The 27,265-nt window shown below is 36.6% G+C and overlaps 1 protein-coding gene across 2 annotated transcripts in view; it reads left to right on the top strand.

The window, feature by feature from the left end:
* Positions 1-27,265, top strand: part of adamts17 (ADAM metallopeptidase with thrombospondin type 1 motif, 17) — a 101,137-nt gene that overhangs the window by 27,947 nt on the left and 45,925 nt on the right. For both annotated transcript variants that reach the window (XM_052559999.1, XM_052559998.1), the window contains exons 7-11: positions 8,131-8,174; positions 19,745-19,850; positions 22,983-23,123; positions 24,696-24,846; positions 26,489-26,590. In XM_052559999.1, the coding sequence (XP_052415959.1) occupies positions 8,131-8,174; positions 19,745-19,850; positions 22,983-23,123; positions 24,696-24,846; positions 26,489-26,590 (544 nt within the window). The remainder of the gene's footprint in view (positions 1-8,130; positions 8,175-19,744; positions 19,851-22,982; positions 23,124-24,695; positions 24,847-26,488; positions 26,591-27,265) is intronic.

Genomic DNA, 27,265 nt, shown 5'->3' with positions numbered 1-27,265 from the left:
AGTAGTAGTTCTTAACAGGTTTTTTAATTTATTATTTTTATTTTTTTTATGTAAACAACTCTTGCATAAAACGGCATTCTAAAAACGCAGCGCTCAAGTTATATAATTGTTCCTATTCCACTGCCCTCATCACTTCAATACAAAACTTGTCACAACACTTGTCAATACAAAAGTGAATTCTGTGTGAATGACAACTAGCGATATATTGTACTTCTGGTCCTTCGCAGAGTGTGTCACCCGTGAGTGGTTCATCACGTGTGCCGGCATGCGGTTGGGTCAATCTTTTCTCCTCATTGTTATCATTGGCATATTGTCAAAGTGGCTATTTCTAACATTTGGTAATATTAAAAAAATTGCTAAAACCAAACCAAAACACCAGTTGATTAACAGACACTAACCAACAACAATAAAAAAAAAGTTAGTTAAGAGACAAGATTGTGCAGAATTTAAAAGATATAGACAAAAACAGACAATTTACTTCTGTTTCCAAATACTGTTTTGGCCCATCACATCTGCACAGATTTTATTGCTCTTTTACGTCTTGCCGTTTTGTCACACACGTTCTTTTGAAGTTTGGTTTCTTTCAGCTCTTGGCTGCTTAAGACAGATTTAACCTTTTTTCATCCCTTTTATTGGGATCCAACACAATTTGAACCCGCCAGTATCGGAGCTGTGATAGAGCCTAATAATCCTTCTGTCAGCGAGACAGATTTGCTTCCGATCTTCATCTTTTCACTACAACAGATTACTCAAGGCAGCCAAAACACGGCATTCCCGGCACGGGATTAGGGTTTATTAGCGTACTGTAATTTTCAGTGTCCAAAAAAGTAAAGAAAAAGAAAATCCTTTTGTTAAAACGACTCATGTGAGCCTGTCAGATACTATCTGTCATCCCGGGCCCGAGGAGCTTGCAGGGAGAGTCAGCGCACACAGAGACGGCCTTTGTTCCCCCTGAGCCGGGTTAAATATGAGCTCCGCCGGTGTACAAAAGCAGCTCTCTGTAAGGATGCAGCGTACAGGAGCAACATCTGTCTCAGCTTGCATGCCAAGATGGCTCGGGGCAGCGGGAATGCATCAAAGAAAATTAAGGTTTGACAAGGTGTGCCTTGGTTTCCCCTCTCACAGCTTTGTTGGAGCTGTCAGTGCCTCGTCCCAGGTTCCCCCGGCACTTGCTGACTGAAGAAAGATTATCTTCTTAATGCTTCTATGGCCGCATTCACACCACGCTTTTCACTACTCTTTTGAGAACTTAAACTCATTCAGGCCTTCGCTGAGATCCGTCATAAAATCATTACTTACCAATCTATGTTTTATAAGAGTTGTTCTGGGTAGATCCCCAGCACTAGGGCTGGCATCACTCTGCCTGTGTACTGTACGGTAACATGCTGTGTAACATGCATGGTTGTAGTTTACAGCTGCGAGAAGTCATAGTGATTTTGTGATTAGCATTATGTCAAACACTGCTGTCTGTACGCATACAGATCTGTAACTTACAGACATTCACTTATGAATTCAAATGCGATTGTTGTGCGTCATTTTGAATTCAATTTAGAATGCTTGAATTTGGATTCAATTTGAATTGGGTTGACAAACAAAATGTAGAATCGAATTTGATGTGAATCCACAGTAGCTTTCAAGTTCAGGTTAGTAAGATATATATTTTTAAGAAATTACATTTTATTGATTAAAAGGATCACTAAGACATTTATAATGTTTAAAAATCTGTCTATTTACAATAAATGCTCTTTTGAACTTTTTAAAAACTGATTTCTGAAGGATCATGCGACCCTGAAGACTGGAGTAATAATGCTGAAAATTCAGCTTTGCATCCCAGGAATAAATACAATTTTACAATATGTTGAATTAGTAAGTGGCTTTTTTAAATAGTAATAATATTTCACAGTTTTACAGATTTTTCTGTATTTTTATTCAAATAAATGCAGCCTTGGTGAGCAGAAGAGACTTCTTTCAAAAACATTAAAACATTTTACCGACCACTTTTGAACAGTGGTGTATGGAGAATTATTATGAATTAAAAATCAAAGAAGTTCATATTCATATAAGAAGAAATTTGTTCATATTCTTTTACTGGAAAGTTTTTGACAAACATTGAATGCTGCTTGACAAATCCACGTTTAAAAGTAAAAAAAAATAATAATAATAATAATAATTTATGGGCCTTACAGATAGATAGATAGACAGATAGATAGATATTAGCTGGATTTTATTTAAGTACGTCTATAAACCACCAAATTACAATGGTTAAATAATGCCATGAAATGTATGATAGTCAACAGAGATGATCATTTACCATGTTTTACACAGCAGTCTCTGTGAGCGTTTACTAAACAGGTCTGACTATTATGTAATGTTGGCACCTCTAGATTTCCGCACGAGTTTCCAAATTGGAAGTCTGACTTTCTGTTGCACCTTTCCAAGTAGGAAGTTGGAAATTCTGACTTTCCGAGTCGAATAGAATGCAGCATTAGCTCCTATTATGCAGAATGATGTCAGAAATGCTTTCATTTGGACGGTTTTGCGACAGTTGGGACAGTGTGGCCGGTCATATCCTCCACACACGTCAGTGCTAATGGAAATCAGCGCTCCTAACTGTATCCCTTCCCAGCCGTTTGTTGCTGAACAGGATCTGTCTTCAGCACCCAGCTGTGTGTCACATTCACTTAAGCTGTAAAAGAACAAGAAGGAAAGCCAGAAGCCCACATCAAAAACCCTTTGGAATAGAGGGACATCAGACAGCCAACATGACACGTCACACAGCACGTATGGTGAAATGTTTGATGACTGCAGATTCACAACAAGAGACATTAATCTTAGCTGTCTGACATCTAGTAAACAGCAACGTCTTTGTTAATTCAAAAAGCCTATTATTTGATTCCTTTTTTCTTTTTCTGTCGAACCACCTCAAAGGTCCTATGATGTTTTAGTTTGTCATTTGTTGACCACCAATGTTGGGGAAACTACTTTTGGGGATGTACTTTGGACTTGGAACTACTTTGAAAATGTAGCTTTCCAATCTGCAACCTGCTTATAGTTTAAAGTACTGGTTCAACTTTTTCACGGTTCGATTTGTTTCATGGTTTTAGAGAACAGGTTCGGTAAAGTTCGGTATGTGCTATGTTTATGGAAAATCTATAAAAAGAATATTCCATCTACAAGCAATTGCACAAATAAATACAATAGAGGAAAGATACACATACAATAAACAATGATTTTTTATTTTATTTTATTTTATTTTTTTGATTATTTTTTAGGTACAGAAATTGAATAAAGTAATCAAATGTAAAACAACATTGCATATTGGACTGTACAAATTAAAGATGATTTTTTATTAAAGTTACAAAAGCTTTTCAATTAATAGCAGTGAGTGATTTCTTTGTTGTTGCTGTTCAATTAATATAAAGACTGTCACTTTAAGAGAATGGACTGATCCAGTGCACTACTACTTCAGTTACTTGGTAACATAAATTGCTAATCAGCCAATCACATGGCAGCAACTCAATTCATTCAATTAAATGCATCTAGATGTGGTGAAGATGACTTGCTGAAGTTTAAACAGAGCATCAGAATGGGGAAGAAAGGGGATTTAAGTGACTTTGAACGTGGAATGGTTGTTGGTGCCAGACAGGTCTGGTCTGGTCTGAGTATTTCACAAACTGCTGATCTACTGGGGTTTTCACATGCAACCATCTCTAGGGTTTATAGAGTCTTGGTCTGAAAAAGAGAAAATATCCAGTGAGCGGCAGTTGTGTGGATGAAAATGTCTTGTCGATATCAGAGGTCAGAGTGGTTAGAGATTATGGAACGGCAACAGTTACTCAAATAACCACTTGTTACAACCAAGGTATGCAGAATACCATCTCTGAATGTACAAGACATTGAACCCTGAAGCAGATGGACTTCAGCAGCTGAAGACCACACCGGGTGCCGCTCCTGTCAGCTAAGAACAGGAAAACAGGAAACAGGAAACAGAGGCTAATTCACACATGCTCACCAAAATTGGACAATAAAAGATTGGAAAAATGTTGCCTGGTCTGATGAGTCTCGATATCTTCTGCGATATTCAGATGATAGGGTCAGAATTTGGTGTAAAGAACATGAAAGCATTGATCCATCCTGTCTTGTCTCAACGGTTCAGGCTGCTGGTGGTGGTGTAATGGTGTGGGGGATATTTTCTTGGCACATTTTGGGAGCCTTAGTACCAACTGAGCATTGTCAGCATTGTCAATGCCACAGCCCACCTGAGTATTGTTGCTGACCCTGTCCATCCCTTTATGACTACGGTGTACTCATCTTCAGATGACTACTTCCAGCAGGATAATGCACCATGTCACAAAGCTCACATCATGTCAGACTGGATGCTTGAACATGACAATGAGTTCACTTCACTCAGATGGCCTCCACAGTCACCAGATCTCAATCCAGTAGAGCAGCTTTGGGATGTGGTGGAACGGGAGATTTGCATCATGGATGTGCATCCCAAAAATCTGCAGCAACTGCGTCAATCATGTCAATATGGATCAAAATCTCTGAGGAATGTCTTCAACACCTTGTTGAATCTAGGTCACAAAGAATTAAGGCAGTTCTGAAGGAAAAAAGGTCCAACCAGGTACTAGCAAGGTGTACCTAATAAAGTGGCCAGTTAGTGTAATTGTATGTGAGTGTTTATGTATGTACTGTATGTATGGGGTGGAACGATACATGTATTCATACAGAACCGTCACAGCACGGGCATATCTCTTCAGCGCATGAGGCCTTACAATGAATACAGGCAGTTCACCCCCAATCTGGAAGGTGGTGTCCGCAGCAATGGAGCTTTGTGAAATGGCAAAAATCCAAATTTGGATTCTCATTCGGCACAAATCCAAATATTCTATAATATTTTCGTATTTGCGATGTAACACATCTGAATGCTAAACTACTGTATTAATTATTATATAAATTATGAGCTGTGTACTTCAGTTTCAACTGTGACACAGAGGCGGGTATGCTGATGTTTTGTTTAATGTATTTTATTTTTATAAACTACCACCTGCGCTGTCAAGTTAGAAATGCTGTAACTGATGTTTTTTGTGTGTCAGCGCTATCACTTCAGTTTCCTTATACCAGCAGAATCAACCTTAAACACGTATTGACTTATTAATAATGCATCGATTTATAAGCTCAGCATTTTAAGATATATTTATATATTTAAATTATATATATAGTTGAGTTGAGTAATTTAGTAAAGTCAGTGATGTCGCTGCTTTTACTGAATTACTCCCCAACACGGAGTACCACAATCCCTGCTTGTTATTTGGTAACAATTTGGTGTTTAAAAGCATAGCAGAAGTATCTGGTATTCTGGCTCTTCTCCTCACCTGTTAGTTAGTCATTTTTTAAGCTAAAAAATGGTTTTGGTAAAGTCAAATTACAGGCTCTGAGGCTGCGGCCACTACCTCCCCAGAGTTCAGCCCTGCCAAAGACAATTACAAGAGGAAGCACAGCAGACATCTTTAACTCTTTGTTAGCAGATTTGAAGGCATTGGACGTGGTTGCTTTAAACTCAGGAATGCTTTTCAGTCTGCAATGTTGACTGCTAATTGAGGGATTCAGAGGTGCCTTCAGCATGATCTGACACTGACCCTGTGTGACGGGTTGTTTAATTGTGTTTTAGGGAACTACTTGCCTAGTTTGCTTGTTAGAATTTGTTGCAATTCTTATCGTGCTGAGAGATTTAAAATACAAAGTCTCTTAGATCTTCTTGGATGTCAGATGGGTTTCCTTTGGTGGCGGGGAGGAGATGTGCTTTCTACTTGTAATGTGGGGAAGAATCTGTTTGAATTCAGGCCAGTCGGGAAGTTGGGGAGGGGTGGGGGGGTGGGGGGTGGGGGGGGTTGGGTGCATGCGAATGCAAGCGAGTCTGGACAATATCCAGACATCAAGTATTGTTTGGTGTTTGCATTAGTCTCTTTCTGTTTCTCGTCGTCTCTTCTGTCTGTCTGCACTTCTCTGCAGACACCCTGAGCCCTGATATATGTGTCGTATAACTTCACATTGATCGTTCCTAGATGCTGACGTGAAGCTGTCAGCATCTTGCTCAGTCGTCAGATGGGTGCGTGGGAAAATGTCCTCTTCTGAAGCATCTGTTTGCCATTTCACACCCAGCTCTGGCCTTTAGACGTTCCCTGTTTGTTCCATAGGGCTCTGACATAATTCTTAGCACGCTCATGTTAACCTTGCTGTTGTGGCCAAACTCTATCACCACTGACCTGCCTAACAAATTCCAGAAAAAAAACATCAAATATCTGAAAAAAAAAAACCACCCAGAAGGCCACTGGTGAGAATACAATGCTGTGTGGTTGTGTGTATATATTTGGATAAAAAAAAACTTCTTACATTTATTTATGCATATTACTTTTTGGGGGGGATTTTTGAAGATATATATACAGGTGCATCTCAATACATTAGAATGTCATGGAAAAGTTAATTTATTTCAGTAATTCAACTCAAATTGTGAAACTAGTGTATTAAATAAATTCAGTGCACACAGACTGAAGTAGTTTAAATCTTTTTTTTTTTTTTTTTTTTTGATGATTTTGGCTCACATTTAACAAAAACCCACCAATTCACGATCTCAACAAATTAGAATATGGTGACATGCCAATCAGCTAATCGACTCAAAACATCTGCAAAGGTTTCCTGAGCCTTCAAAGTGGTCTCTCAGTTTGGTTCACTAGGCTTCACAATCATGGGGAATACTGCTGATCTGACAGTTGTCCAGAAGACATTCATTGACACCCTTCACAAGAAGTGTAAGCCACAAACATTCATTGCCAAAGAAGCTGGCTGTTCACAGAGTGCTGTATCCAAGCATGTTAACAGAAAGTTGAGTGGAAGGAAAAAGATGCACAACAAACAGAGAGAACCGCAGCCTTATGAGGATTGTCAAGCAAAATCGATTCAAGAATTTGAGTGAACTTCACAATGAATGGACTGAGGCTGGGGTTAAGGCATCAAGAGCCACCACACACAGACGTGTCAAGGAATTTGCTGAACCACAGACAAAGTCAGAGGCGTCTTACCTGGTCTAAGGAGAAGAAGAACTGGGCTGTTGCCCAGTGGTCCAAAGTCCTCTTTTCAGATGAGAGCAAGTTTTGTATTTCATTTGAAAACCAAGGTCCTAGTCTGGAGGAAGGGTGGAGAAGCTCATAGCCCAAATTGCTTGAAGTCCAGTGTTAAGTTTCCACAGTCTGTGATGATTTGGGGTATGTCATCTGCTGGTGTCATCTTTGCTGCCACAAACTGATCACCTCCATGCCACGCCAAATTGAAGCAGTATTTAAATCAAAAGGAGCCCCTACCAAGTATTGAGTACATGTACTGTAAAATTTACAAAAGTAAAATGCTATTTTCTTGAAATTTTTAAAAAGCCACAAATGTCACGATGTGGTTTTCCCACAATGCACTATTTAACCATCAGAGGTCAGGTTTAGTCAACTGGCATCCAAACAAACCAAAACATTTTCAGAAGGACCCCTTTGTTTCACAGATATATTGAAGCTTCCCAAGATATTATATATCAGCTTTTCATTCCTTGTTTACTAAAGATTATTTGCTGTTTTGCCTTTAATGTTTGCTTTTGTTGTCTTGAATCTGGTTAGTTTATTTCTCTGATAAATAAATAATACACAAGTGAATGAATATTTAATGAACTTCTCAGTTATGTTTCATATATCTGCCAACCTTGTGTCTAGTCCCAAAAATGATCTGCCAACCTTGAGATCAAGTGCCTTAGTAGAAATAAAAGACACAAATGAGTCATTAATCAACTTGCAGAAAGTCTATAGTTTGTTCATGGAAGGAAATTATGAGAAATGTTTGTTCATAGTGAGATCTCTGACTTGTGACTGCAAAATTTGGTGTCTAAACATTGTTTGAGACATTTTTGAGGTCTCTAAATCTCTTAGATGAAACCCATGTGAGTTTAACAGGAGAAAAATTAAAAAACGAGTCTCCTGCTCTCTTTTTAATCTCTTTTCTGTGTTGGAGAAACAATATAAATCTCATTTGATACACTTTTGTTATCTAACATTTGTTTCTGTTTCTCTCTTGTCTGTTTTCGCTCCCCAGAACAGATTTTTGTGTCCATAAAGATGAGCCTTGTGACACAGTTGGTGAGTCTTTTTTTGGTAAATTCTTTTCATAGTTACTTCATGGGAATTTATAACCACACACAAATACCTCAAAAATAAAATGGAATATCTTATGCAGTCTGTAAAAACCCACAAAATTGTATGATAAATCCTTGAAATATTTAAGTCTTGTTAAGCCACAAGAAGACATCTGTTATCATGATTTTAGCACAGCATAGCATCACCCTAATAACCACCCAGAATGTGCTACCATCATGCCAACAAGCTTAAGTAATACTTACACATATTAAAATAACCAGTCTATTATATGGGTATTCTTTTTAGGAACATAATTTTAGGTTCTAAAAATACTTTATTAATGCAATATTTATTTATTTATTTATTTTTTTACATTTTTATTATTTATTTTTTTAATGCAAATTTATTTACATTTTCCAGGTAAAATATTACCCTGACATAAAACAGATACCTGGAAAAGATCTTGCAATCTGAAAAAAAAGTACTTTAGTATTTATAGCTTTATTTTACAAATATTATTATATATATATTTTAGGAGCATATATTTAGGTTTTAATACTTTCCAAAATGCAATTTTTTTTCTTTTGTGGGTGAAGTTTTTGTTCATTCATTTATTTTATTTTAACTTTTTTTAAAACCTATTTTTAGGTTCTACATTTTTATTCACAATTTCTTTTGATTTATGATTTTTTTTTTGCAGTTTCTTCTGAAAAGCCACAAAATTGTATTATGAATCCTGGAAATAACTAAAAGTTTTATTGAGCCACAAGAGAACATCAGCTACAGTGATATGTCACCTTTGACCACAAAACCAGTCATAAGGGTACATTTTTCTAAATTGACATTTATACATAATCTGAAGAAAAAAAAAAACTTTTCATTGACGTATGGTTTGTTAGGAATGGACAATATGTGGCCGAGATACAACTATTTGAAAATCTGAGGGTACCAAATCTAAATACTGAAAAATCACCTTTAAAGTTGTCCAAATGAAGTTCTTAGCAATGCATATTACTAATCCAAAATTAAGTTTTGATATATTTAGAAATGTACAAAATATCTTCATGAAACATGATTTTTACTTAATATCCTAATGGTTTTTGGCACACAATTTCTTCAGAAAATAAAGTAAAAATGTAGTTAATGTGTTCAATCTCTTCAGGTCATCCTTATGCAGCCAGTTTCTTCTTCATAAATCTGTTGAACTTTTAGATATGGACCATTAAGTATTCTGACATTATCCCATCAGTATTCAGTCAATGATGGAGAAACACGAAACAAGAGTTGAATGTTTGCTGAATAATATAAACACGCCTTTGGGTCTTGAGAACGTCAGTCCATGATCTTTTTAATCCAGAGCGTTCGTCATCGAAACCTCGATTTCTTCCAAACTCACAACAGATCTCAGATCCTCTGGCGATCCGTGAGTCCTGGCCACCTGCCGCTTGTACATTTCTCTGTGTGGGGCATTTGAAAATAGTCCTGTCACTTCCCCTCTCCTGACCCCCTGGATTCCTGCCATTCAAGAGCGGAGCCAGGTGACTCATATTCACTCGTATCCCAGCAGACCTCAGGGAATAAACACTGAACTGTGACCTGCTCTTGAGCTGTGTTCCAAAAACTAGTCAGCTTTGTTTTTCTGCTCTCTAGAGAGGCAGCAGTCTAATAAGACAGCAACCTATTAGAAATGAAATCTCATTCACTACTGTTCAAAAGTTTGTGGTTAGTATATGATCCTTCAGAAATCATTCTAATATGTTTATTTGCTGTTCAAGAAACATTTCTGCCTATTATTAATGTTTAAAAAAACAGTTGCCGCTTCATATTTTTTGTGGAAACTGTGATACATTTTATTTTTCAGGATTCTTTGATGAACAGAAAGTTCAAAAGAACCACATTTTTTTAATAGAAATAGTTTTATCATTGTAAATGTCTTAACTTTCACTTTCAATCAATTCTTTGCATCCTTGCTGAATGCATTTTTTTATTTAATTTCAAGAATACATTTTTTAATTTATTTTTTTTGTTGGTGAAGCTTTTGTTCATTCATTTTTTTACTTTTTAAAAACCTATTTTTAGGTTCTGCATTTTTACATTTACATTTTATTTTTCAGGGTTTTTTGATGAACATAAAGTTCAAAAGAACCACGTTTTTTTCGAAATAGAAATAGTTTTTATCACTTGTATCACAAATGATCACTTTCAATCAATTCATTGCATCCTTGCTGAATAAAAGTATTAATTTAATTTCAAGAAGAAGAAAAAAACTCTTTCTGACCCCAGACTTTTGAGCGATAGTATACATAAGTGATTTGGGATAAAAAAAATAAATAGAGAGAAAGTTTGCTAATAGATGAAAAGTATTTAGTAGATTAGACAATTTTTTTTACTAATATATTTTTTTTTACATTAAATAAATTATAAGTATTTTACGTTTAACTCCAATTTTGTCAGAATTAAATTTCGCAGCATTAGAAGTAGTCATTTTCTGATTACACTTATTTACTCACATTGTTATATTTTATTCTCTATTTGTCAAGCTGTGTTAAAACACAAAAATTGTGAATTTTATAGACAAATTCACTAAATTGAGCATTAAAAGAAATTAGTGTTAAACATATTTAATTTATTGCATGTGTTAACTTTTAACATTCTACAGTAGCAATATAGAATTCTAACTAAATAAATATTTTTTGCAAGAAACTGTAAATTGTAAATATTGCATTTCTTCAGAGAGCTTGCATTATGAGATGTGTTCTCTGTGAAGAATGCCTGCAATACTGCCTGAATTTGGCCCAAAAAGATGATAACATCAGCAACAGCAGTTGCATTGGGAGTCCACTGAAGAGTATGAAGACAGCGCACTAGGTTTTGGAACAGAGCCTTGGAGTGAAAGTCACATGACATATCTCAAAGTTTTGACACTCCATGCTGTTGAGTCTAAGGTTTTGTTAAACACTTAAAGGTGAAAATTCCTCCATTACAGAGTTTCCAAACACCCTCAGCAGGGTCATGCTTTTCTTTAGCGTCTAGTCCGCCATCGCATCCGGAACGGATTGCAAGCGCAGAAGCCACCTCAGGACAGTTTGTTCAGTTCTAGACAATCAGAGTGGGCCGTAATTGTTCCGGCATGATGGAAATCATTTGGTCACAGTGCTGCTATTATGCAGCAACTGGGAATGGCATCCCTAGAATGATGAGTTTGAGCGGACGTCTGTCTGTTTGGGTGGCCCAGTTCCTTCAGGGGAACATTTACATCAACCGTGAAAAACCTGCAGTCTGTGGAGGCAGCCAAGCGAAGGCCTCCGTGTCAAGACATGTAAGATAAGCAGACTTTTTATTTCTGTTCCACATCTTTGTTTCGGATTTAACGCTCACATGATGCAATTCTATAGTTATTTGACTGTATATGGTCTTCAGTAGATTGGTAGTAGGGTTGGAGTAACCAAGTAAAGTCTGGTGAGTGTCCGTCAAATGAGAGTGTTTGGGATAATGGCGCCAGTGATGAAAGCAATGACCTCACTGATATCAACTTGCCCCACTCGCACGAGGAACACAGGAAATATGTTTAAAGCTATGTTTACAATATCGCAATGTTTCACATTTGCATTTTAAATGGTTTAGAACAAGAGCCAAAATTAACTTTAACAACATTAAACTTTTATCCCTGAGCTTTTTGCAGACTTTTCAACCATATCATCTTATTTTGTTCAATAATCAACAATAAAAACGCACAAATTAACACTTGTCTTGGCAGATGTCGTTTAAAACTTTTTTTTTTTTGTTGAAAAAATGCGAATTAATGTTATTTCTACGGTGGCCGAGAGAGCTCAACACATGCAAACTGAAAAAACACCAGTAAATGAAGAAAACATCTTCATTAGTTTGACAACATAAGTGTTGCAAATCATCATATAACGAAATGCGCTGCAAATCATCACAACACATGCATATAACGAAACGCGCTGCAAATAATCACAACACATGCATATAACGAAACGCGGTGCAAATAATCACAACACATGCATATAACGAAACGCGGTGCAAATAATCACAACACATGCATATAACGAAACGCGGTGCAAATAATCACAACACATGCATATAACGAAACGTGCTGCAAATAATCACAACACATGCATATAACGAAACGCGGTGCAAATAATCACAACACATGCATATAACGAAACGCGCTGCAAATAATCACAACACATGCATATAACGAAACGTGCTGCAAATAATCACAACACATGCATATAACGAAACGCGGTGCAAATAATCACAACACATGCATATAACGAAACGCGCTGCAAATAATCACAACACATGCATATAACGAAATGCGCTGCAAATCATCACAACACATGCATATAACGAAACGCGCTGCAAATCATCACAACACATGCACATTAAGAAACAATTAATGAAGAATTGCACATTTATTTTCATTAACCTTGAAATTATATTTAGCTGAAAATATTAAAGTTAGCCATCTTAAGTAACGTTTTACATTTAATCATGTAATTATTCAGCTTATTTAGGCTAATAATATCCAAAAGATAAAGGAATCATGCAATCAGGGTGTTTAAAAAAAAACAAAAAAACTCACCTTTCAGTTCACCAACAACTCCACTGACCAGAAGCTACTGCACGATAAGCAAATCCCAGCTGGGTCCGACATTTTTTGGGGTCTCCTTGAAACATTTCCATTGTGGCCAGTGCTATTTGCAGCAGGATTTGCAGCGTTTCTTAATTTGCATGTCTTGTGATGGATTTGCAGCACGTTTCGTTATATGCATGGGTTGTGAGATTTTGCAACGCGTTTCATTACATGCATTTGTTGTGATGCTTTCCAACACTTGTGTTGTCAAATTGATGAAGATGGTTTTTTTTTATTTGCTGGTGTTTTCTTAAATTGCAGCACGTTGACCTCTCGACCACCATATTTCATTGGATGAAACCTACTAACTTAGCTAAAAATGTCTAATTTTCTTTTTGGAAGTGAATGGTCTTAATCTGAATAGATCTTTAGTTTATGCACCGCTGATTTTGAATGAATAATGCCAAAATTATCCACAAATATTTTACTCGTAAACTGAGGTGTATGAGCTCTATAATATAAATAATAAATAATATAAATCATTGAGGACTATAATAAGTTCCAAAAAGTTATACAAAACCTTTGCTTACTAAATGAAAACAAGTTGATTAAAAGATTGAATGTGAAATTTGGTAATAATTTCATAATGAGAGATTTACAAGCAATTTTTAATAGGCTGGATATTTTTGAACTGGAACACCACATTACTGTAGGTAAAGGATTTTCAGCACAGCACAAGGCTTAAATCAAATGGTTAAGAAAAAATAGGTAAACCTCAAAAAATTCCTCCTGCCAGATTATGCAATACTGCAAATAACCCATTGCAAACTGTGATTTATTTGTTTAAACGCCAAAAACTCTACTTCTGATGCCAAAACAGCTCTGTTTTTTCCCCCATTTTGAAGGTCATTTTGAATTATTTACCAGTGTAAATGGGCCAAATGTGCTCATGAGATTACAGCAAAAGAAATATTTGCCTAAAAAGATGTGGAATAGTTTAATGAAAACACATGTTGCATTTCCTCTCATCCCATTGAAATGCACACCTAACTGTCTGGAATCACCCTCTGAACTGAGTTAAAGGTTGTAATTATTAAACAAGAAGAATTTCCCCATTCATTCAGGTAGGAGGAGCGGAGACGCCTCGTCTTGGAGATCATTCAGAGCAGAAGTCTTTGTTTGAATGGTGCTCCTCTCTTTTCAGATAATGTACAAGGATCCCTTTGAGATAGGATTTGATTGAGAAGGGATAAGCTCGTACCTCAGGCTTAACGTCTCCCATCTCAGATTCACTTCCTGGCTTTTGAAGTCTCTGTTTCTTTGAGTTCTTTGCCCTGAGCAACAGTCCACGACTCAAGTGAGATCTGATACGAGGGGTTTCACTTTTACAGCTGCCCCATAAGACTGATAGATATTGTCACGTTAGTTTTTTTCTGCTTAATACAAATAAACTTTAGAGGAGTTTTTATTGCTTTTTGTGCTTCATGCATCGCTAGACTATTGACAATAGACATGTTTTGTCCATAAAATCTCGACAAAATTTAACTAATTGTCCCGCATCTCTTGGCTTAGTGGTTTGTTCAAATCACTAAAACTAAATATGAGGCTGTGAGCAAAAGTTGGTCATTAAAACACAACAGTCCTCTGAGCAGAGGTCTCATAGTTTTAATAGTTGACCTCTTTCTATTACAAACAGTAAAACATGCCTCGGTGTTTTGGGATTTCCATCGTGTCCTGACTCGGATGTGGGATGTTTATTCATAATAAGCAACTCCTATTTCAACCACTTCACTGTGTTTATTGATATTTGCTGAGCTGAACTTTAAATCAGGGTCTAGCGCTACCATTAAAACATACATTCAACTGAAGGCCACAAAAACACCATGAAGAATCGTGAACATAAAAACCTCACGTCTTTTCATGTCTGTTGTTGAAGTTTTTGTAGTGTGGAAACGATCCTGATGTTCAGTTCTGTGGATCGTCTCCATGGTTTTATAAGCCCTCCTGCACAGTAGGTTCAACATGTCATTTCCTGTTTTCTGTGGGCCGTTTGAGGGCTTGAGAGGGACAGTCCAGTGTGGGACTGTAAAATTTAAGCTTTAAATGAAACGTAGCATGGAAAACAGTTCATTAAACTCAAGAAAATCCTAGACATAGTTTTCCTGCTCAGGTGAATTACTATTTATAATTTAAAGTAATATATAAAAGAAAAATAATTTATTATATTAAAATAATAATTTATTTAATTTAATATAAAAAAATATTAAATATATCAGTTTAAAAACAGTAATATTTCATTTAATCCCATTACTGTTTAGAAGAAACAATTGAAATATAATAGAAAAAGTGTTCTTTGTCACTAAGCTTTTGAGAAAAAAAGATTGATTATTAAAATAAAGTAATAAAAACAGTAAATAAAAATATATTACATGAAACTAGTATTAGTGATAGTAATGGTGATAAATGAATAAATCATTTTACGTAATAAAATGTTTTGCGAGTGTCATTTCTGTTGATTTCAGGTTGACAACCAAACTTGGAGATATTAAAAATCTAAATTAAACAATTGAGATATTAAAAAGATCTGTTTATCTATAGATCTTTTTGTATGTTTGTTGTTTCACATTCTTGCGTTTTAAATTAAAGCAGCTGAATGTCTCTCTGCTTGCTGTTGGAAACAGGAAATGAGGACAAACACAGTGAAAATTGAAAAACACTGTGACATAATGACGCCCTACTGCAGTATATATACTGTATATAATATATATACATATATCTATACAGATAGTTAAAAGACTGATCCAGCATGTGATTTGACATTGTTTGACACTGTTGCCATTTAAAGCAGTTGACTGAAAGCGCTCCTCACATCTAATAACAAAGCATTTGTCCGTGTTCAGCCAGGCCGCCCAGGTTGCTGAGCTGGTAGATTCGCTGTTCTTCTCTCGTCACGAAAGGGCTCAACTTGTGAATGCAAAGCACTCTACATGTGCTAACGGCAAATTAACCCCAAATAAGTAATCGGCAAAATATCTCCCAGCGCCATGTGTATTTAGGCCTGTCTTTCTGAGTCTGCCTGGCTGGACATGAGCTGTGGGGCCCGTGGCGAGCGCTGTGTCAAATTCAGTTGCTGATATCAGCGGCTTGCTATCTATCTATCTGTCTGTCTGTCTATCTGTCTGTCTGTCTGTCCGTCCGTCTGTCCATCCGTCCGTCCATCCGTCCATCTTGTCCGTTGTCTTAACAATTACAGCAAATTTAATTAAATTAATTTCTGTTAAATTCTGTTCTACTTCAGAATTTCTGTTATTTTTACCCCCCCCCCTCGTAAATTCATACATTTCTCATCAAATTCAGCAATGAAATTCAGTTAACTGAATTTAAAATTCAGTTCAATTTCGACCTCAGTTCAGTTCACTTTTCAATCCTGTATCATCATTACTCTCCCTCGTGTCATTCCAAACCCGATTGCTCTCACTTTTTCCATGGAATACAAAAGGTACCTTAAATAATTTGCTGAGCTCTCCTTTCCATTCATTTGCAGTGAAGGTGTTATTAAGCCTACCTGTCTGTCATGTGTAGTTCACCCATCCCAACAGTCATTACACATTATAGATTACATTCCATCAACTCACAGCAAGCTATAAAAATATCTGCACAGAAGGATTGCAGAGACTTGCTTACAGAAACTTGAACTCATCTGACCTCAGACTGTAAATCAGCTTGTGACAGATGTAGCAGATATAATTGCAGCACTTGTCTAAGTATGCATGGCTGTAAAAAAAAAAATAATAAAGAAAGAAAGAAAGAAAAAAGAAATGGAGTTTTAGAGGGGAAGTGGAGGAATTTAGGACAACATCTGTTTTCCAATCAACCTTCTGTTCTTTTTATATGGCATTCAGGGAAAATAATGTTTCCATCATACAGTTCCAGTCAGTGTAAAAATGGCACAGCCCATTATTTTCCGACATGTGTTTTAGACCTCAGCTTCATGTGTAAAGATCATCACGTCATCTGTATCGCTAATATGATATTACATCTTTGATGCTGTGCTAGTCGAATGATTTTTTTTTAATTTCAGCTTAGTCTCCATACATGGATTGACTAAGATGTGTTTTGTTTTCAGAGTATTTCTACATCGTAGATTGAAGAGTGATAAAGCACAGTTCATTTGTTTTTACTGCATGTTACAGTACATTGCAATTGTTTCCAGGATCAGTCATCAAGCACTGTGAGCAAATAACATAGAAACGTTGATTTATGAGCTACAGTGGAACATCCAAATGTCTCTTTTATTTTGTAATTGCAGGGTTTCTGTTTTTATTGCTCTAGAACAATATTTATTGAACCAATCTGTGAAACATGTAAGACCAGAAATTATTTCTAGTCTAGTTTTTTAATAAGATGTGTGTTACATGGTTGCATTTTTCTTTTTCTCACGGGCCTTTTAAGTCACACTGTTGTTGTTCAGTATTTTCATTGCGTCTTCTTGATAGTAAACAGCTGTTACTGTGCATAGGCTTTTTAATGCTTATTTATGTTCAAATATTCAATTATTCAAGTTGGTTAAAGTAATCATATACTTGTTTCAAAACCTATGGTAATGAGATGCCCATGTAATCAACATTTTAAGGCATTGTATTTATGCTCCCAAACAGAAGTTGCATTAACTTTTTTTTTTTGGACATTTACTAATTGAAAATTCAGATAAATAATTTTTTATGCCTGCATATGTACATTTTTAAGGATGTTTTGACCAGATTTGACCAGTTGAAGCCTTCTAAATATCGTATATTTCAATTCATACTTCATATAGTATTCTTTAACAATGCAGTGCTATAATTGCATGAGATGCATTTTGGAAAAATCGCACAAATTGAAAAATGTGACCTGTCATATGCACATACAATCAGAGCTCATTTCCTGTTGTTATTCCATGTAAAAGTACCTCTGCTAGACCAAACTGCTCTCTTGTCGTCCTAAACACAGTTTTGTGCCGTCTTTCCTTTTTTAACACAAGCATCTGGGCTGAATTTCATTCTCTGGTTATTGATTTCACTTACAGTGGTCAGAGGCTAAGTGGGGCTGTCTGGGTTTCATCCAGTGTCAGACACAAACCAGGTGCTTTCACAAGAACACTAGAAAGGTGATAGTCTGTGATGTGATGTAGACTTTCTGATGTGCCATCACTCAGGGACAGAGATTCTGACTCATATAGGACATGAGTTTGCTGTCAGTTTGTACAAAAAGCATTTGTGCTAACGTATAGAGTTTTATATTTTCTGAAGACATTCAGACTGTTGATTGTCTGTGCAAACTCACTGTCATGAAGTTACAGTGTTGTGGGTGGTTGCCAGTAGTGGTCGACCGATATAGTTTTTTTGACAGCCGATGCCGATCCTGATATCTTGGAAAGCAGGGGGCACGATAGCTGATATAAAGCCGATACATTTTTTTGATTACTATTCATCAGAGTATGAGCGCAGAGTGGATTGTTGAGGTTTTCCCTCGCTGCTGCAAGAATCACTAGTGCAGTTCATGCCAGTGACCTGTAATATAACTGCGTATTTAGCAGGAATTCATGTGTTAAACATATTTAGTTTAGCTTGATAGAGAAGGATCACTCAAATCAGAAAAAAAGGTAAAAGTCATGACATTTGCCAGGTATGGTTACCCATACTCGGAACTAGTGCTCTGCATTTAACCCTTCCAAGTGTACACACACAGCAGTGAGAAGTGAACACACTGTGAACACACACCTGGAGCAGTGGGCAGCTATAGATCCAGTGCCCGTAGAGCAACTGGGGGTTCAGTGCCTTGCTCAAGGGCACTTCAGCCATGGGTATTGAGGGTGGAAGAGAGCGCTGTTCATTCACTCCCTCCCACCTACAACTCCTGCCAGCACCGAGACTCGAAACCTGCAACCTTCGGGTATAGTTCCCAAGGAGTTTGTTGGTTCCTTCTAGATATAGATATTTTCATCAGAAAGCATGATTTAAACAAGTTCTACGACACTTATTCACACGCAATTGCTCTCTCAATAATGCATTCAAACAAATGTTCAAATGAGTAGAAATCTGTAAGAAAAGCATCAATCCATAAGTAAAATAACTGTAAACACTGTAACCAACAGGGCAATCAGTTTTCTGGGAAGTTTGTGTGCATTGGGATTCATATTTTTCAAATAAAGCAAGGGTAACACTCATTTTACATACAGCACACAGTGGAAATGATATGACTGGCAATGCTGACAGCAAAAAAAAAAAAGATGAATGTGAGCTCTGTGTGCTCAGGCGCTGCCGCTCTCAGTGTCATTATAATAAAAGTCCCATCTTGAACATATCGGTCAAACAGAAAAAGTTATCAGCTGATTCTGATATCTGAAAAATGTCAAATGTCGGCCGATAATTTTTTGTTTTTGTAATTGTTTGGTACTTTATTTTATAGAATTGCTTTGAGGATTTATTTATTTGTTTGTTTTTAAACTAACCAGATAACAAAAAAAGTATGATTAGAATATTATTTATAAATTATAATAATAAAAATATATTACACATAACATATAAAATATTATATAATATAGTCTTTAATTATTTAGGTTTTATGTTTAATATATTTTTTTTATATTTTAATGTTTTTTTTTTATTAATATATGTAGAGAGGAAGATGTTGAATATGAAATGAATGGCATAACTGTGTCCTTTTTGGCACTGCTTTTTCCTTTTAGAAAAATTTCTTGAAAGAAATCTGTTGTTAATCCTCAGTACAGGCGGGCAAAACTGGCATAAAAACACAACCACAATTACAAACCTCTCAGTTACGAGGAGGCCAAAAGTAAGCTAAAACTGACAGCGATTAGCAGCAACGACCAGTCTCCAGTCAGTGTGAATGAGCTTCAGGCATTAAAGTGTCAGATTTTGTGGTTTCCTGTCTATCCTTTATCTTCTCACTCTGTGCTTTGCTCTCTCCACAGGAATCGCTTATCTGGGCGGCACCTGTAGCTCCAAGAGGAAGTGTGTGCTGGCGGAGGACAACGGACTCAACTTGGCCTTCACCATCGCTCATGAGCTTGGCCACAAGTGAGTCCAAACACTATAGAAATCTGGCCCTTGTGATTGACAGGTTTGCTCCATCATCAGCTGTAATTGGCAATTAAATATGCAACTAGTTCACATGGGACAGGACATGTTTAGGTTAAGGCCCACAGCATTTGCCAATTTGGTCAGACATGTAGATGTATGCAATCTCAGCTTAGCTCACCAAAACCACCCAGGCACCCAATCAGATCTCCATCCAATATCAGACTCAACTTCAGACTTGTAAATATCTAGTTTGTAATCTAAATTTATTTTTATATTTTATTTATTTAAACCATGCATTGCATTCTGTAGATTTTTTTCTAAATACCCACCTCTACTCTTTTAACAACAGGTTACTTGCATATGTCCCTCTATATCAGGTTTCTCTCGTTAAATGAGTGATCGAGACCCTGAACACACTTCCATCCCCACCGTGTGCTTTGGAAAACCTAGAAGTACTTGAAAGAGAGCATGCTGTAAATGAAAATTTTGTGTTCACACATGAGTTATAGGATTGAACCGAATGCCACAACGACATATTACCTGCTCTGCCCGAACAAAAATATGCTTCTCACAATAGCTCCCCTTCATCTCCTCACTAGCATAAAGCCCTCTTTGATAGAACAATGATGGGTAGCCAACACCAAAATTTGTCTGGAAAAACGGCCAAGCTACATTAGCATAAGCGCCAGTCTTCAGAGGAGTTATCGCCGTACCTGCTCCAGTATAATGTGCCGCCATGGGCCAAATTTGGCTTTAATGCCCGGCAGTAATGAGCTGGCACCGATCACGCCTGACTGGTGCCGATACCGCTATCCCAGTCATCACACGCACACAGGGCTCCATTGTCTCCAGTCTGTAAAAACTCTATTAAAGTGAGTGCGTTATGGGTTTATGTGCACGTTTAGGTCTTTACAATATAAGCTGTAGCAAGATATGTCAATATGATTATTTTATAGAGTTGCTAGCGTTGAATATTTCTGTCAGCATGGCATTTACAGGCTCTAATAAACGCATGCAACAGCATTACAGTTTCTGATGGATTGAGATTTCTCTGAGTAGAGAGCGAAGTTTCTCATCTTTCATCTGCTCACGACCTTTTGATTTGGCGCACGGGCGTAACGAAGCTTAATGACTGTCTGGGAGTCTTGTTTTAGCACCGCTCCATTCGTCTCGCTTTATCAAGTGTAGACGTTGATCATTTTCCAATAATAACAGCTGAAGGAGCATGATCACGGCACTTGAGGAACATTGGCGTAACGCTAATGTGGGGTTTGCAACATGGATCGATTCATTCGAAATGAAAATATCCTCTGAATGGGAGCTGCCGGTCACGTCATATTTTAGTCCACCCACAATACCTCATTAGTGTCATCATTGCTTATGCGCTCATTAGTCAAAACACCTTTCAGAATAAGGATAAATGAGTGTCTGTTTAATGAATTGATAGAGTAATTGGTGCTTGCAGGTGAGATTGGAAAATTACACGTGTGAATTTGAATGACACGGTTCAAAAGTTTGGAGCTGGTAAGATTTTAAAAGAAGTCTCTTGTGCTCATTAAGCCTGCATTTATTTGATAAAAAATGCAGTATAGGCAGTAGTATTGTGAAAATGTGTCTAAAATAACTGCTTTCTATGTGAATATATATTTTAAAATGTGATTAAACATCATGACTCCAGTCTTCAGTGTCACATGATCCTTCAGAAATGATTCTCATATGCAGATTTGCTGCTCAAGAATTTTTTTAAATAATTTTTTTTCATTTAATATTTTTTGTCGATACTTTTTTATTTTCAGCATTCTATGATAAATAGAATAAAGAAGAGCTTTTTTTTATATATATATTATATTCTTTTGTAAAAGAAAATATTGTCCTTTAGAGTTGCAGATAAATCACTTTTTTAAACTTTTTACTTTTTACATCCAGTGTGCGATTGTTTTTGTTTCCATCATAGTTTAATTAGCCACTTAGGGCATGACTTACTAAACAGGGAAAATTAGTGTTAATGCGCAATTCCATAAAAGCGCAGATGGGAGGGGAAAATTCTGCACGTAATTTACAAACAATACAGTTGTTAATGTGTGCAATTTGAAAAAGTTTGGGTGTTTTTTGCTGTTACTTTTGATCATATGTAGAGTTAGAGGCATGAAACAGGATATTGACATTTGGTGAGTAGCTTGTACAGTTTATAGACATCAGAGATCCCTTTATTGTAGCCTAAGCAATTACATTTTCTAAGCAAATTTTGACTACTTTTTGTCAGTGAGAAAGTTTGAAGTTCATAGCAATATGCTGACAACACCTTGTTGGACCTTTAGATTACCAGCCCATATCTGTAAGTCTCTGCTGGTCATGCATGATGCCTTCCCTTCCAAGTCTTTTATGTCCAGTGCACGCTTGATAGGGTATTTGGCGTGTGAAAGCACTTGACCGTTATTAGCTTGGCAGCAAAACGTCCTGTTTTAATAAGGCCAATCGTGTTTTTTCTCCCTTAAACAAATTTAACACAACAGACATTTGGCACCCTTAAAACCTCCCATGATTGTTTGAGTGTGAGAGAGATTCTCATCTCAATCCACTTATTAACCAACTCACCCCGCTGACATTAAAAGCCACTCATCTGTGTAAGAGCTGAAAAGAAAGCGACAATGAAGCTGCTGTAGCATTCACATTCTTCTCCTTGTTCCTTTAGTTCTCCGCAGCGACTCCTTGAATTCTATTGTGTTAGTTGTGAGTTTTTTTACTTTTATTGCTTTGGTGTTTAGCAGGAGTCGAGACACAGCCTAGAAATCCACACTGCTCTCTTTATTAGTTCCTGAGCTCTCTGTCGCTGCTTTCAGTTTTCGGTTGTTGTTTTTAATTTGAGAAATGTAGGTCAGGGCTAAGGAGAAAGCACTGTTGCGGCCCACTCTGACTCAGGTTGCTTTGGTTTTCATGAGAACACATGCTCTGTTTCAGAGTAATATTGTATAATGCATTCAAGGGAAGCTTATTAAACAGTGTGTTAATGATTATGTTTAACAAGCACAATAACAATTTTTTGTGTTTGCCTGGGTGAGACTTCTATTTTGTTAGATCACTGCTGTTTCTTGTTAGTGTTTGTTGTTTCTGATGTTCTTGTCTCTCTAGCATGGGCATGAGCCATGATGACGATCACGCCAGCTGCACGGGCCACTCTCACATCATGTCCGGGGAATGGGTCAAAGGTCGTAACCCCAGTGACCTCTCCTGGTCTAGCTGCAGTCATGACGACCTGGAGAAGTTCCTCAGGTGAGATTGTGTGCCATAAGATATACAATCTTTAAGCTAGCCTTTGTTTTTAGGTGTTATCGGTAGCTTAGGTGATAGTAGGTGCTATTGCCTGTTGGTTTTCTATAACCAATAATGAATAATAAAAAGAGGGTTGTTTTACACTACCATTGAGAAATTTTAACCAGAGAATTATAGTTATAGACTCTCCATTAAGACCCTAAAGCAATGGTTACCGAACGTTTTCTTGGAGGGCAAGTGTCCTGCAGGGTTTAGCTCCAACCCGAATCAAACTCTGCAGGACACCGGCCCTCCAGGATGCAGATATATATATATATATGCATTTGAATAGAAGAGAGTTCATTCTGGAAGCCCAGGCTTACTAGTGTCTGCTGTGGCTCTACAAACAAAGAACTGGCTGGAGTCATCGATCCTCACGGATGTACTGCAGCCGATGACAGAATAAAGCGGCAGGATTCACTGTCTGCTGTGCCTGCTGCGCTTCTGACCTCAATTCAGGCTACAGAGTGTCACCATATCCAAGCAGATACCAGCACTATCCAAACTCTGCTGTTCAGCTTCTGAAAGCATTTTCATGCCAGATACAATCAGGCAGATTAGTGTTTTTTCCTGTAGAGTAAAGCTCTGTGCTACGATAACACGACAGCATGGCTCTGCTCCAAAACCTGGTGAGCTGTCTATGTAGGCGTCATACTGTAGGTGCACACTGCATGAAGGCTTTTCCAAAAGGTAAGCAGCAAAATTATGCTGCCTTATTTTGATCACGTTTAGGAGCAGTATCACATGTATTCATCCTGCAGAAGGCAATCCCATAATTATTGTGAATTCACACAATTTGCCAGTTGTTACTTGTACATAAACATACATAGACGTTTAGTGTGTAGCATGATTTTATTTAATTATGTGTTAATTTCTTTCATTTTAGTTTACATTTGTTACATTTTATTTTATCATGTGACTGTATAAACCATATTATACAGGCATTGTCAGTGTTTTTATTTCATTTTATTAAATTCCCATTGATTAATTTCCCCCTGTTTATTTTATTTTATTCAATTCAAATCAACAATTTCCTTTTGAATATGTTTATTTATTTATTAATTCATTTGCATACCTTACACACCATAACACTTTTTTATTTTTTTCTTAAGCGCATTGTTTTAAGCACATGCCTGCCTGATTATTTTAGGATGAGCTAAAATATTAAATATTTACAGAGAGCAGGCATGCTTGAAAATCCAGAAGTGTATGTGCTCATTAGGCTTTAAGGCATCAACGTCAGCCTTTTCTAAATATTTTTCCTTTGCACTCCTTGAATAGGAATTTGGGAGCCACTCTTGGTTTTGCAGAAGTCTGTCCTGCTACAGCTGTCTGTGTTTGTCTAATCTTACACTTACATGTATAGAAAGATGAGAAAGGGGAATTTTACTTTGAGCAAATGTATCAGCAATGGAAAGCCAGTATTAGAAGCACAGCAATTCCTAATTTCTTTTATAGAAAAGTCTGCAATTCCTCCAGTTGTGTGTGAAGATGTTATTCACATCATTTCTGTAACATCCTACTGTCTCCCAGATCGAAAGCAAGTGCCTGTTTGCTGCATACTGACCCACGTAACCGCTACCTCATCCGTCTGCCGGCCAAACTTCCCGGGATGCACTACAGCGCTGATGAACAGTGCCAGATCCTCTTCGGCACCAACGCTACGTTCTGCACTGACATGGAGGTGTGTGTATCTTTCAGCTGGGAATGCAGTGATATCAGTCTGTGTTCATGCACTACATGCTTCTATACCGTAAACGGACACAATGCAGCATACATGCACACAAATAAACACTGGCAACATGCAAATCAAACTTTCTGACCTAAACAAGCTCATACATGTTGCAGAATCCTGTTGCAGTTTCTTTATTGTTGTCTTGGTCCTGGGATCATTCTTATATGTAACTAGTTGAAGTGAATAATATAAAGGGTTTCACGCTTATCTGTACAAAGCCTCCTCCTAAATATTGCATAAAAAATATGAAATAAATTAATTTCTTTATGAAATAAATGTAAATGTATACATTTTAATGAATATTATAATAATACATATTATATGCTTAATTTAAATGGTACCTAAATAAAAGTAAGAAATTAAGATATAAAATATATACTTTAAAAAACGTGATTATTTTGATTTGGTCTTTGTAATATTGTCATAATATTAAATTACTTTTTATTCACATATTCACACGGCATGATTAAATCCACATTTTTCTTTTAAATTTGTGTGTTTATAAATTTGTATTTGTTATAAAATATATCCATTAATGAAATTAAATTTGATTATTTGATTAATTTAACTTCGTTATTTGATTTGATTCACATAACATCGCAATTAAATTCACTTTTTGCTATTAAATTAGAAAAATGTATTTTGTCTTTATCAATTCATTTTTCAAAATTAGTTTTATTTTAGTTTATTTTAGTTCAGTTCAGTGTTGTCTTGGGCCTAAGATCATTCCCATATGTAGCTAGTGGAAGTGTAAAATTATCCAGGCTACATTTGTAGCAGGCGAATAACATAAAAGAGTATCTGCACGTAATCATAAATCATGTTTGTCGATGCAAAGCCTCAGATCTCTGGATATTTCCGTCTGGAAGTTTCAGTTCTGAAGTTGCCAGAGTGAAAACATCAGAGCGGATGGCAGGTGCTGGTGTATCAGGTTTGATCTGATCAGTTCACAGTCAGTTCATGCTTTCCGGAGCGTGTAATCATCAGCTGTATCTGCAAACATTTCCACTTGCTGCCCGTCCATCATAACTGTATACCATCTACACATTGTGCAGTGCAACAGCAGATACCTAGATTCACATGAAAGATGAATAGTCTGTTGCTGGCAGGCAGAGAGGAGCTGACATAAGAGACATCTAAAACAAAGTGTAAATAAGGCAATTTAATGGCCGTCCTGCCACCATTAAAATGTTTCTCTCTGTGAGATTGAAAAATGTGATTGAGCACGAGAAGTAAAGGAGCGTGTCTGGCTAAAGTAAAAATACGAACTTGTCAGACAGACACAGAAAATACAGTCCATCTCAAGGGCTGTCTCTTTGTTAGAGGAGAGGAAAGAAAAGGCTGCGGTTACATGAAATTTACAAGCTTTTAGTTTAATTTAATTAAATTTTATGCCATTGAGATATTAATGGGTTTATTTTGGGTATTTCCTTTACTGTGAGATACTTCTGTATAGTGTTTGTTTTTCACTCAGGTAATGCATTTTTGGGTGCTAAATACTCTTTTATAACTATAAAATCAAATAAGAATGAAAAAATAATGATAACATTTGTTTTTATACTTTCCAAATGTAAACCGTCTCCATTTTCAGCACCTGATGTGTGCTGGTCTCTGGTGTTTGGTGGAAGGAGACACATCATGCAAAACCAAACTAGATCCACCGCTGGACGGCACAGAATGTGGAGCCGACAAGGTAACCAATTATGATTATGAATGTCAGGGCATGTTAAAACATGGGCCCCAAAACACCCCCCGACCCCAAAGGGTTAATATTAAAGAAATTATACCTTTAATTTAAAAACGGACAATACTAAGGTTAAATTCATTTTGACAGATGGGGAATAAAGCAGCTGACTTGGCGGTGGAGCAGATCAAAATATCAGACTGAAAGTGCTACTGAAAGTTCCATTTACTATAATGACAGAAACCTGCTGATTTGTATGGGGGGGTTAAAATGCAAAAAAGACTTTACACTTATTATTTTAAATATTAATGATGTTCTCTACCGTTCAAAAGTTTTTTTTTTTTACATATACTTTTAAATTAATAAATTATTTAATACTTTCATTCAGCAAAGACCCATTAAATTGAACAAAACTGACAGAAAACACATTTATAATGCTACAAAAGTATAAATTTCCATATAAATGTTTTTTTTTTTCTTATTATTATTTCTTTAAAGAATCCTGAAAAATAAAATGTATCATGGTTTCCACAAAATATATGAAGCAGCACAACAGTTTTAAAAATGTATAATAGTTTATGTTTCTTGAGCAGCAAATCAGCATATTATAATGTTTTCTGAAGAATCATGTGACACTGAAGACTGGAGTAATGATGCTGAAAATTCGGCTTTGCAACACAGGAA

Source organism: Carassius gibelio, chromosome B7, assembly GCF_023724105.1.
Source record: "Carassius gibelio isolate Cgi1373 ecotype wild population from Czech Republic chromosome B7, carGib1.2-hapl.c, whole genome shotgun sequence".
In the NCBI taxonomy this organism is placed as follows: Eukaryota; Metazoa; Chordata; class Actinopteri; order Cypriniformes; family Cyprinidae; genus Carassius; species Carassius gibelio.
The sequence above is the reverse complement of the archived record's forward strand: the minus strand, read 5'-3'. Positions and strand labels throughout refer to the sequence as shown.